Source organism: Molothrus ater, chromosome 13 (genome assembly GCF_012460135.2).
Source record: "Molothrus ater isolate BHLD 08-10-18 breed brown headed cowbird chromosome 13, BPBGC_Mater_1.1, whole genome shotgun sequence".
In the NCBI taxonomy this organism is placed as follows: Eukaryota; Metazoa; Chordata; class Aves; order Passeriformes; family Icteridae; genus Molothrus; species Molothrus ater.
Genome location: NC_050490.2, coordinates 2941540 through 2954806, shown reverse-complemented (window position 1 = coordinate 2954806; position 13267 = coordinate 2941540). Strand labels below are relative to the sequence as shown.

At 51.9% G+C, this 13267-nt stretch overlaps 1 protein-coding gene across 1 annotated transcript in view; it reads left to right on the top strand.

The window, feature by feature from the left end:
• HCN4 (hyperpolarization activated cyclic nucleotide gated potassium channel 4) overlaps nucleotides 1-13267 on the top strand; it is a 104789-nt gene that overhangs the window by 57777 nt on the left and 33745 nt on the right. The window contains exon 3 of the mRNA XM_036389879.2: nucleotides 4337-4498. Within this exon, the coding sequence (XP_036245772.1) occupies nucleotides 4337-4498 (162 nt within the window). The remainder of the gene's footprint in view (nucleotides 1-4336; nucleotides 4499-13267) is intronic.

Sequence of the window (13267 nt, the reverse complement as noted above, 5' to 3'; positions counted from 1 at the left end):
TTTTAGGCTCAGAAAAGCTCTTTGCAGCACCCACCTATCCCCAGTCTATGGGAGATTAACACTGAGGTTTAAAAAGGCAGCTAATGCCTCTGTGAAGAAAATGGATCTTTACCTCTGTTATCTTCAAAAGCCAAGGAGAGAAAGGCAGACTGAAAGACATGTCAACTTTCTTCCCCACAGCCCACAAATACTCTACTTAAATGTGAGTAAACACGTTTTTCCTCACAGCAGAACAACCTTAACTCTGACCCTGGAGCACTCACAACAGCATATGAGACTGTTTTGATTCTCTTTTGAGATTTGTATTTCCTTCTCAGGTCTGTGGGTTTTTTAAGCCATAAATGAAGAGTAAAATCTTTGCTTCTTTTAAGCTGGAGCAGTGTCACAGCTCCTTGATTATCCCCAGGGGATTTATCACAGTTGTATACTAACCATGGTGTGGGCACAGACACCAGCACTGGCTCGGGACCAGGCAGGATGTGGAGCTACAGAATTCCTGCCACGTTGGCAGTGCAGTAGTGAAGGGCAACAAGCAGTTTCAGTGCTTTCCTGTGGAGCAGAATCTGTTCAGGAGCCCCATGGATGGCAGTGAGTCCTGCCAGAGCCAGCACTCACATCTGCTGGCTCACCCTGCCTCAGCCAGGATCATTGGGGTGCCTCTGCATCAGAGCCCCCAAAGGCCTGGGAAAGCCCCTTGGCTCCAGGCACAGCATATCCAGAGGGTGAGAAGCCAGCAGGGATGTGCAGTCAAATCCCAGCAGGGATGTGCAGTCAAATCCCAGCAGGGATGTGCAGTCAGATCCCAGCCTGGATGTGCAGTCAGATCCCAGCCCAACTGTGCCAAGGGCTGGCCCTGGCAGGGTGTGCCTGGAGCAGCTGCTGCCCTGCCCAGCACTGCCCCAGGATGTCCCCATGGACAGGGCAACCCCAGGGCCCCAGATGGAGCAGAAGGATGGTGGTGGCCCCAGCTGGAGCCAAAGGATTGTGGTGTCCAGCCTGGAGCAGAAGGATGGTGGTGGCCCCAGCTGGAGCAGAGGGACTGTGGTGGCTGTGGTTTGGACAGCACCTGAGCCTTGTGCCAGCACAGGCCAGCAGGCCTAATTAACCTCCCAGCCTTGACTGGAGCCATTGCCAGAGGCAGGCCCCACTTCTCCAAGGTGTCCTTGGTTCCTTCCAGCTCAGGTGCTGAGTTTGGAGGAATGCTGCTGCAGCCCAGATGGAGGAGGCCTGCACAGGTACTTGGGGCTGACAGGATTTCAGTCTGCTCCTGATAGCTTGTGCTGTACCAGTGGAGTTTCTGAGACTGAGCTCTTACATAACCAGAAACTACTTTTGGAGGGAAGTTTTGGTCCTCCCACTTTCCCAAGCTGTCCTTTCCACAAGAATTGCAAGGTGAACTTTGGCTGGAAGGACAGAGCTGATTTTGTAGCAGGGATGCTGAAGCCAGAGATTGTTTTGGTCTGTCAAAAAAACAGGGATATTCTCTATCCAGGAATATCCTTTAAATGGCAATCCATGCTCTGCTCTTCTCCTGGCTCCCTTTTTCCCAGTGCAAGCAGCAGAAAGTCAGGAAGCACAGGCAGTGCTGGGGTGGAAAGAGCTGTGATGCTCTGGGACCCAGCCTGGGTTGTGTTACAGCAGGACACAAAGTCCTGAGTGTTCCTGATGGAAACCAGAGAAGTTGCAGTCACACCTCGTGTTCCTCCGAGCTCTTCTGGAATGTTCCTGGCCCTCCTCTCCCTGGTGAGCCAAGGAAGTGCTGGAGGGCACTGCAACACCTGGGACAGAATTCCCTGTGACACCAGCACCTCTTTGCAGTGGGAGCTTCTCAGTGGCAGGAGTTTGTTCTGAGCCCTTCACAGTTATTCCTGCACCAGGACTGCTCCTGCTTTTCTCCTGCATGGGAATGCAGATGTATTCCAAGGAGTGGGCAGGAGCTGGGAACTCCTGAGACATTTGGAATTAGAGTTGTCTCACCTGCAGCTCAGACATTTGCAGTTCATAATCATAATTACTTCTGGGAATCCCTGAGCTCCTTCTCAGGTGCCACAGCCCAGATGTGTCACCCTCAGGGATCTGTTCCCATCCAGTGGCTCTGGTGTTCCAGTCTGGATCCCAAGGTGCAGAATAGGAGCTGAATCCACCCTCTCCTCTCTCTGCATGCACCAAATGAAGCCTGACTAGGATGGATCCCAACCCTCCTCTCAGAAGCTCCATGTCCATCACCTGGTCCCTGAGCCATCCATGCCCTCGGGCTCTTCACTGTCTGCTTTTCATCTATCAAAGGAAGGGAGGCACATCCTTTGTCAGTCTGACAGGGCTTCTCCCTGCCCCTGGCTGGAGCTCCCTGCGTTACAGCAGGGCTGGAGCTCTTTGAAAAACACCCGGAGGTGTGAGAGGAAAAGTCATTAGCACAGAAAAACCCTGGTGGCACAAAAGATCCTTCTGCAAACTGCTGCTCCAGCTTCATTAAAAGCACAGCTCCGGGCTCTCATTCCAACAGGATGGATTCGCTCTGGGTTATCTAAATGAGAATGATCATTTCTGCAGGGGGAGGAAAACAGAGGAAACCAAGAGGAATTATTCTGTATGAATTATGTGCTCAGCTTTCATACTGACCTATTGAGTCAGCAGTGAGAGCTGGATTTCCTAGAACAGCCTTTCATGCTGGATTTTGGAGATATTCTTCTTTTCAGCCCTGAAAGATCACTCAAATGGCCTTTCTCACACTGGCAGTGTGGCCTCCAGCCTGGATGCAGGGAAATAATGGAGTTAGCAGCAGTTTTCCAAATCATTCATCCTTCTGGATTCCAGCATCCTTGTGCTCCCTCCTGGCAAGGCTTGGGCACATGGGCATCGCTGTGGGCGTGTGACCCAGACATTCCAGCTGGACAGCCAGCTCCAACAGCAGCAATTCCAGCTGGGAAAATGTGATTGCTTTGCTGATAACAAAGGTTTCCTGCTGTTTTAGCTGTTGAGCTGCCTTCCTGTGGGATGAGAGGCTGATGTGTGGTGTGGGCAAAGGTGGCAGGCACACGGTGCCATGGTGAGGGGAGGAGCAGGATTGTTCCTGTTGGAGAAGCCAGGAGGTGTATGGATTTGGGCACACATCACACAGCCTGTCACCTGTGTCACAAACCACCCTGACACTCACTCATGTCCCTTGGAAGGTGATGCCACCTGAACCCCCCTGGATCAGGGGCTGTGTCACTTCTGACCTGTAAGAAAGTTGTGTTTGCAGCTTTATTTTCCACGTGAAGAACTGACAGATGAGGAAAACCATGGTTCTCTTTTCCTTGCTCACCTGGGCAGGAGTGCAGCAGCAGAACACAAGGAGTACAAGAAAAAAGATGAATCAGATCCTCTTCCAGAAGCCTCTGCTGAGTTGGAGGCCGTTCCTTGTTGCATTTGATTCATGCAGGGACTGCAGCTGACACCCAGCACAAAGGCAGCTGCCACCATGGGTCACTGTGGAACACATATCCAGCAAGAACAGAAAGCAAAGAAGGGCATTGCAGCTAAAAAATAGAATTACAGAGTTGATTCCTGAGGAGTGGCTGATGGTCCAGAAATATTTGCAACCAGCTTGTTTTATAGAAGGAGTTATGGAGCTTTTAATGGCAAATTAGAAGGCAAAGGTGCAGGGCAGGAGTAATAGGAGCCTCCACGAGCCAGATCTCATAAGCTCTTAGAGGTTTATTTCTCACTCCAGATAGCTCAGCTACCTTTGGAGGCATAAAATGAGCAGGGTGGCTTCTGTTGCAATGTTGGAAAGAAAAATGTTTAATAAAAGGCAAAATAATAAACTCTTTACAGAGAAAAGCTGATCTAGGTGCAAGAGGTTCTTGCCCCTGGTGAAACACCTCAAAAAAACCATTTGTTTCTTTATTCTCTTCTTTTTCTAGTAAGTTACTTAGGTGGGACTTTTTGGCTCCTGTCCCATTGGCTATCCTTAAGTGTGAGGTGAAGTCCCCCAGGCCTATGAGATGCATTTTTCACCTAATCGAGGAGAGAAACTTCTGAGCTTCTTTCCTTTTTAAGGGGACAGGGGATAGTTTTGTCACTGTCAACAGGGGGCACATTCCTATAGGAGGGGTGACTGAGGATGAGTTTGTATTTTGGTTTTTAAGCTGTTTCTCAGCTGGTTCTGTTTGCCTAGCTCTGTATTTTGGTTTTTCAGCTGTTTTTCAGCAGGTTCTGCTTGCACACTGTGCCTGAGCTGAGCTGGTGCAGTTGTCTGTCCCTTCAGCAGGGTTCTGGAGCCTGACACTGTGTGCAATGACGCTGGGGGCTGTTTGGGGGAGCTGCTGTCTCACCTGGCCCTGTGTGCCCGCAGATCTTCCACATGACCTACGACCTGGCCAGCGCCGTGGTGAGGATCGTCAATCTCATCGGGATGATGCTGCTGCTGTGCCACTGGGACGGCTGCCTGCAGTTCCTGGTGCCCATGCTGCAGGACTTCCCCGACGACTGCTGGGTGTCCCTCAACCGCATGGTGGTGAGTGCTGGCCAGGGAGCACTTGGACCTGATGTGTTTCCTCCTTTCTTCCCTGTTTTATCTTTTCCCCCTGCTTCCACTCTCTTCCTCTTCCCAAAGAGTGAGGCCGATGCCAGGTGTTGTATATTTCATTCCCTTGATCAGCTCGTAATAAATAATTAAAAATAAATATATATATATAACAAAACATATATAAAATACAATATATATATATAATATATATAGTATATCTTAAATATACAAAATATTATATATAATATAAAATATATAATAAAATTAAAATATAATATATAATAGTACAATAATATAATAAATAATATAAAATATAGAAATATAAATAAATAATATAATATATAGTATGTAGTACATAGTATATAATATATAATTAATATATAGTATCTAGTATTTAGTATATAACCTATAATATATAATATACGATAGAAATATATATTTTATATATGTTATTTCTATATTATATATATGTATATATGTGTATATGTATATATGTATATGTATACATCTATCTATACATATCTATACATATATAGATAACATATATAAAATATATATTTCTATTGTATATTATATATTATAGGTTATATACATATATATAGATATACATATATAAACACATATACATATATATACACATATACACATATATATAATATATATTTATATTTTTATATTTATATATATATAATTAAATACAAATAACCTGCTCAGAGATGGTGGGCGGGGTCTCCCCTCTGGAGCATCCCACCTGCCATCCATGCTCCCCATCGCACCTCTCAGCCCTAAACGCAGCCCCTGGGTGACCCCCCTGCAGCACCCACTGCCATCCCCCAGCTTCCCGTTCCTCCTTTCATCCCCCGGGGCCGTCCTGCCGCTTCTCGGGGCTGTGGCCATGGAGGCAGGTCCTGCCGGGACACAGTGCCGGGGTTTGGGGGCAGGTCCTGCAGGGACGCAGTGCCGGGGTTTGGGGACAGGTCCTGCAGGGACGCAGTGCCGGGGTTTGGGGGCAGGTCCTGCAGGGACGCAGTGCCGGGGTTTGGGGGCAGGTCCTGTAGGGACACAGTGCCGGGACAGGGAGGCAGGTCCTGCAGGGACAGTGCCGGGACAGGGAGGCAGGTCCTGCAGGGACACAGTGCCGGGTTTGGGGACAGGTCCTGCAGGGACAGTGCCGGGGTTTGGGGACAGGTCCTGCAGGGACACAGTGCCGGGACAGGGAGGCAGGTCCTGCAGGGACACAGTGCCGGGGTTTGGGGACAGGTCCTGCAGGGACACAGTGCCGGGACAGAGAGGCAGGTCCTGTAGGGACACAGTGCCGGGTTTGGGGACAGGTCCTGCAGGGACACAGTGCCGGGGTTTGGGGACAGGTCCTGTAGGGACACAGTGCCGGGTTTGGGGACAGGTCCTGCAGGGACACAGTGCCGGGGTTTGGGGGCAGGTCCTGCAGGGACAGTGCCGGGGCTCGGAGCAGGACTGGCCCCGGCAGAGCCGCAGATGGCAGGAGCCAGGCTCCCTCTCCTGGCACGTAGCAGCAAGGCGCAGGCATGGAAGCTGCTTCCCGCTGGAATCTGAGTATGTGGAGTCCCAGAGACAGGGCTGGGGCTGATCCATAATTGCCATTGCTGGTCCCCTTGCCCCATGTCCCCTGGAAGGGTCGGTGTGACCCAGCACCCTGGAGTGAGCCAGGGTCACGGGATGAGGAGCCAGGCTGCCCAGTGCCATCCCAAGCTGTGCCCTGCTGTTGCTGGGAGGGACTTGGACACCATATGGCAAAGGCAGGGCGAATTCATGGTACCTTTCAACCATCTTGCTGAGAATCCAGGAGCTTTTATTCAAAGGGACAATGTCCAGTTGATTAAGCAGCAAAAACTGACAAAGCTTAAAAAATTGCCTGTTACTACAGTTCTTAACCTCCAGATTCCCCCAGCCAATTTCTTCTTGAATAAAGGAAATAATCAAGCACTGGGGAAGAACAGAACAAATGTAAAATGTATCAAAGATGTGCCAGCCTGCCGTGCCTCCCACATGCACGGCTGTGGGCACAGGCTGCCTGTGCCTGGAGGAGTGAGCATCCATGGAAAAGTCATCTGTTTGCTGTTTATTTATTCATTTATCTTCTCTGCAATGATGGTTCTCTTCCTGCTGCTGCCAGACTGCCACTTCTGGAGCCTGGAACCCTCTGCTTGTCTCCAGCAGAACAACAACTGTGCAGCAGCTGCCTGGGCTTCCCCATGCTGCCTTTTCTTTATTTATGGGGCAGGAGCAGTCAGAGATTGGGGCCCCATTGTGCTGCTCAGGGCCAGGAGGACACTCAGCTGCTCATGCCAGGGAGCTCAGAGGTGCAGGTGGCCTCATCCCCCTCCTGGGGGTGCCTTGGCCATGGCAGGATGGCTTGAGAGCAGCAGATTTGGAGCACAATTCCCTCACCTCAACGTTTGGCTGTGATGGCAGCAGCAGCTCCTGGCTCTCCTCATCCATCCCTCAGGGCAGAGGTGCAGGCTGGGCTTGAAGCTGCCAGCTGTAGTCAAAGGGAAGGCTCTGCAAAAGTGGCAAGACATGGGACAGAGGAAGAAAAGAGGCAAATCCCAGCAGCAAGGCTGGGGAGAGGGTGGAGGATGCATTCCAGAGGCAGGAATGCTCAGCAGGCTCCAGGAGGGCAGGGCAGGGAGCTCCTCTCCAGAGCAGAGCTTTCCTCATGCTGCAGCCTTGTCTTCGCAGCCTTGAGAGCCTCTGAAGCTGGGAATTAAACTTGCCTTGGGAGATTTTTTTTTCTGCTTCTTCCCTGCAGCTAAATCCCCTTTTTTTTTTTCTTTTTTTTTTTTTTTGTTCCACTTAAAAGAAGTGAAAAAAAAATCATTATCTCTGAAAATGGAGCTTCAGGAAAGTGGGTGAAGAACTGGAGAGATGCCCCACCTAGAGTTTAGGGGGCTTCCACTCCAGAAGCTGTTCAGGAATATGCCAATTCCAAAATAGCCTGGGATTAGAATATTTAACAAAGAGTGCAGTAGTTCTTTGGGGAAAAATAGGTGTTTTTCTCCCAGTAATGTCCTTTATTCTCCTGAGAAGATTTCCAGGCATGTCACTGGGACCAGCAGTGGATGTGGATGGTAATATCAGTGAAACAATTTACATCTGATCTGGAGGGGAGTACTGAGAGAGGCCAAGGAGGCAGGAAACAAGGAACTGGAGCTCTGGGCTCTTCTCAGGCTTTGGTGGCAGGATGAGGATGGAAGGTTCCAGCATGGCTCTGTGTGATGGACACAGCTGGGAGGGGAGAGGCCAGGGTGGCCTCTGTGCCAGGGATTTTGGGACATTCTGTACCAGCCTGGTGGGAGCTCTGAGGAGATAAATAAATATCCTTGTGCATGGCTGCCCTGATTGCACACAGGAGCCAGAAATTTGGGGAAAAGGGGAATCTTCTGAAGCTGCTGCAGCCAAGGGGAGCTGGAAGTGAGGTCCAGATGCTTTGGAGGCTCTGTCTGTGAGTGTGTTGGTGCTGCTCCTCCTCTGCTCTGGGGTTTCCCACCACTTGGCACTCTGTAAAACCAGCCCTCATTTCCATGCTGCAGGGAAAGAAGATTGATCACCTCCCATCTGCTTCCTAAAGGTTTGATCCTCATCCAGGGGATTTGTGAAGGGTCTGGTGTTGCCAAAATCATCTCAGGGCCTCGATAAATCCCCGAGTCTGGTTCCTCTGGGTGTTTTCCACATGCCTCATGTTCCATTTCAGCAGCCGTGGAAGCAGTGGGTGTCTGGCTGCTCCTGGAGCTGCAGGGCAGGATGTTTGCAGTATTAATTGCTGAGTCCCAGTCCCAGGGGCTTCAGCATTAGCTTTCCTGCCGTGCATTTTATTAAAAACTGGAAACACTGGTGAGTCAGCTGCAGAGTGTGTGATGCTCCCCCAGAGCTGACCTGGCAGCTCCTCTCCCAGAGATCTGAACTCTGCTGAGCCCTGAAAGCTGCTGGGAACACGTGGCCTCCTCCCCTGGGTGCTGTGCTGACCCCACACACCCTGCAGGGAGGGCAGAGATCCCTGAGGGCAGGGCAGCAAACCCTGCTCAGCCTCCCCTCCAGCAGAACACATCCCCGTGGAGCTCTGCTCCTCCCTGCTCCCTGCTGGGGGCTGCTGATGGAAAGGGGCAAGAGGAATGGCTGCAGAGTGTGGGAGAGAGCAATCCTGCATGGATCTGCTGTGATTCCCAGCTCCCCCCGAGCCTCTGGGCCAGCCCAGCCCTCCTGCTCTCCCTCAGCAGGCACAGGAACCTGCAGCAGATTCCATGTTCTAGAACAGCTGTCAGGAGCAGCTGGAGCAGGGCTGCTCCATGGGATGGGATCCTGGATCCCAGGGTGACAGGCACTGGGAGTGCCCTCCCCAGCTGGGGCCAGAACCAGTCCAAAGCAGGATGGGCAGGGCAGAGCAGCCCATAACTGGGAATATTGACCTTTCCAGGGAAGGCAGGGTGCCAGGCACTCCAGGACTGCCCAGGGAGGCCAGCTGGGAGCAGCAGCAGGGATGGAAAGGAGGCAGAAGCACTCTGTGCACAGCCCTGGGTACAGGTACCATGCCCAGGCAAGGTGTGGGTGCCCAGGTCTGGATCTCCAGGAGCACAGGGTGCTTGGGAGGGCTCCAGGAAAGGCTGCCTGGGACCACTGGGACTGGGGCACTCAGAGAAGATCCCTGCTGTCAGGTGGAGGCCATGTGAGCTTCCCTTGGAAACAAGCCCAGAACAGGCAGGTTCTGTCCAAAGTGAAGTTTAACCTGTCATCTCCATGTGTTCCTCACTACTCCCACCCTTTCAACTGGATCTGGAGGGGTGTTTTCCCAGCCCAGCAGTTCCAGAGGTGAGCAGGGATGGTCTGAGACAGCTCCTGGGTTCTCCAAGTGTTAATGGTGTAAGTCAGGCATAACATTGTTCTTTGGGGACTTGGTCTGTGACAAAGCTGGTGCTGCTCTTCCTCTGCTCTGGGGTTTCCCACTTGGCACTCCATAAAACCAGCCCTCATTTCCATGCTGCAGGGCAAGAAGATTCATCACCTCCATGATAGGATTACACCCCTATCCCAAGAACTTCCAGTACTTCTCCATGTCTTTACTCATCCCACTCCTCCTCTCCAGGGAGGATTCAAGCACACACACTCACATGTACATCAGAACCAAAATACTCTGTCAGACACCACAGTTTGCCTCCAGGTGCTTCTGTAAGGTATTACAGAACCCAGCAGTGCCTTTGAAGTGTTCCAGGGAAGTGCCTCCAAGTATTCAAAGGTGGATCTGAGCAGGCCAGACTCTAATGCCAGAGAAGCCCTTCCAGCACTGCCAGTGTGGATGTTAAAAACAACCCAGTCAGAAACTGCTTCAAAGTCATTTCACTGCCTTTTGCAGAGTCTCTTGGTGCCTCTGAGATAACCCCCTCTTGACTGTGAGCAGGCACAGAGCTGTAGCTCTGCTTTTGCATGCTTTGGGATTTGCTTAACGAGGAGTCATTTTCCCCCTGCAGTTTAAGGCCTCATTTCCCTGCCCTAATGGGCCATTTTAGCCACTCCAGTATCTGTGGAGTGGTGCTGCAGTGGGGGCTGGTGTAGGTGGGTGTTAGATAGGGTATGGCTCTTACAGCAATGAGCTGTGGCAGTGTGAGACACCTGGTGCTGATAAACCCGTGGCCACACTGCATCTGGAACCTCTTCTAGCCTGGCCTAAAGTACTGAGGGCTTGACCTGTCTGCTCATCCTGGGGAAAACAAAAAACCTGAAAGCTAAAGAGGTACCAGGACCTGTAAGTGAAGAATCATCACAGAGCATCCAGTGCTCTTCACACTTGGTACCCTGAAGGTAATTGCTCTGAAAGGCTTCCCCTTCACAGGAGTGCCTCTCTCTGAGCAGTCCTTGATGTGCTCTCCCAGCAGAGCTCCGGGTTTGTTTGGAAAGCTCTGTGTTTTCCTGCAGCTCCCACCCCCCCAAATCTGTCATCCCTCAGCCATCCCTCAGTCTGGCACCCTCAGCCTGTCCTCACAGGAGCCCTGCTGCTGCTGGGGCTCAGAGCTGTGCAATTCCCAGGGAGTTCTGTGCAGGCTGCAGGGGCTCTGCATGCTGGATGTCAGACTTTTGGATGACTAATTCCTACAAAACACTGGCAAGCTTCCTTGTAAACAGCGCTCCTCAGTTGCTGGAAGAATGGCTTTTAAACCTCCAGCCTGCCTGGTACCCAGATGTTCACAGCCACTAAAGAGCCTGGCAGCCTGTTTTCCAGCTCAGCTATCACTGCTCTGTCTGCCCAGATTCCCTTTGGAATTCCCTCAGCTTCCTTTGTCCCTGCTCTCAGGTCTGTGCTGCCCTGTTAAACTACTGCCACACTGAACTCAGAGGGCAGCAGCATCCCTGCAACAGCCAGAGAGGAATGGGGAAGGAATTCCTTCAGCAAGGGATGGGACAGGGCAGCTGCACTGCTCCCTGTGCCCCACACCATGGACTGTGAGACTCCACAGCACTGGCAATGAGCTCCCACCTTTGCAGGGATGTGGCATCTTAAGCAGAGTGGCCAAATGTGACAGCTGCCTGCTGCTGCCTCAGCATGAGGGACAATGGATGGGCTAAAGCCAGGGAAGTCACAGCAGCTGCCATGCCCTGAGTGCAGGACCATGGCCTCAGAGTGCCAGGAGTGCAGGGCTGAGGGAAGGGGGCTCCTGGAAGGGCGTGATGCCTGTGGCAGCTCTGTGGAAGGCCTGGTGCCCACACAGAGCACAAGTGGCTCTGGAAAATGCCACAAAACCTGGGATTGGAAACCAAAAATGCCACAAAACCTGGGGGTGGAAACCAAAAATTGCCACAAAACCTGGGGGTGGAAACCAAAAATGCCACAAAACCTGCAGTCACCCAGCACTTCTTGGCCAGGCTCAGAGCCCAGCCTTGAGGCAGAGGAGCAGGAGGGGTCACTCCTTTGGCCTCACACCTCTGGCAGCTCCCGTGGCCAGACCCTTCCTGTGCCCTGGCCAGGGGACAAACTCCCTGTGCCCTGTCCTGTCCTGTGTGCAGCTCCTTTGGGCTCCTCACACACGAGCCTGGGGCACAGCCAGCAGCACTCACCAATGGCCACTTTGTCTCTGGCCCCTCTCTCTTGGCTGCAGGGTGGTTTTTCCAGGTTCCTGCTCTGTTGGGAGGTGAGCCCAGACAGGCTGGCACCAGCAGCAGGAGCAGTCCCTGCTGGGCTGTGGCTGTGCCACTGCTCCCTTGTCAGCTCTGCTGTCACTTGTGTGGCTTTGCCCTTCTTGCTGCAGTGGGAATCAGGCCTGGCTTGCATAATGAAACTGAATCTGGCCAGGTAATGCTCTCAGCTGCCTTTGTCCATGTGCTTATCTCCTAACCCAGCATCAGCCCTGGGCAGAGGTTCTAGCCCTGTGCCCAGCTCCCAGCCAGCTCTGTCACTGTTTGCTCCCTGTAAGGTCCATGAGAAGTTTCCATGGGCATCAGTGGCACTGAGAGCTGCCTGCAGGGAGGTCATCAGCCATCCCCATGACTGTGATGAGACACCTCCAGGAGGTGCCCAGTGAGCTCCAGAGCTCCCAGCACTGCTGGCCACTGGTGCTCTGGATGGAGGTCACAGGAGAACTCCTTGTTTATTGGCAAGCCAGCAGCAGCCTGTGCAGTGACCTTCCAGGCTGCCACAGCACCTGTGTCTGCAGAGCTCCATCCGTAACCTTGGTCCCTTCCAGGAACAGGGATCAGCTGAGCAATGCCCAGTGCTGTCAACCCAGCAGAGGCATTTTCACATCCTTGTAGGAGCCATGTGTGATGCCAGAGCAGTTACTTGCCAAGGTTTCACAGCAAGAACTTGCTGGCAGATAATACCCACAGGATGGCAAATGCACCTCGAGCTGTTCCATGAGCTCAGGCTAAGCCTGAGTGCTGTCCCACCAGGAACCTTGTGCTGGTTTTTCTCTCTGTGCCATGCTGAGGTGCTGCCTGTGTGAGCTGCAGTGGAGAGCACAAGGTGTCTCAGCACTCTCTCCTGGCAGGATGTTGCTGCTCTCAAATGAAACCATTTGTAGTTCCTCAGCTCTCTGAAAAAGCCCAGTTTTGCACTGAGAAGAACTTGCTGTCCAGACATTACCAACTTCATTTTCTGCCCTTCTCATCTCTCCAGGTAATGACCAGAGACCCTGGCCATTTCCTAAATTGCTGGGCAGTGATTTTCCTCACTCTCAGGTCCTGCTGCTGGCGGCCTTGCTCAGGCTCTCTGTTTCAGTTCTCAGTTCAAGTCCATTTCCCAGGGGTGGAAATGATTTGCTTCAGTTCCCTCTCCCACTTGTGGGTCATTGTGAAAATCTCCCAGTGCATCATCTGGGTTTATCCCAGGTTACCAGCAGGGTACACTGGCTGCCTTCCCTGCTGGAAAAAGCACATGGAGTCTCTAAAAACCAGGGCCAAAGTGGTGATCTCAGATCTGGGATCTGGGCTTATTTTTCCAAATGGACTGAGCTGGGCTTGTGGGGCCGTGAGGGCTCTGAAATTAAATTTCTTGTGTAACAAAGAGTAAATTTCTTGTGTTGAGGTGCCTCCAGCAGGGATTTTTGGGTGCAGTTGAGGGCATTGAGGTGTAGGGTATTAGTGAGGGATACAGGAGTTATGGGGGCTCTGAGGGCATTGAGGTGTAGGGGCTCTGTGAGGGATACGGGAGTTATGGGGGCTCTGAGGGCATTGAGGTGTAGGGTCTCAGAGATCTGGGAGTTATGGGGCTATGGGGGCATTGAGATGTAGGGGCTT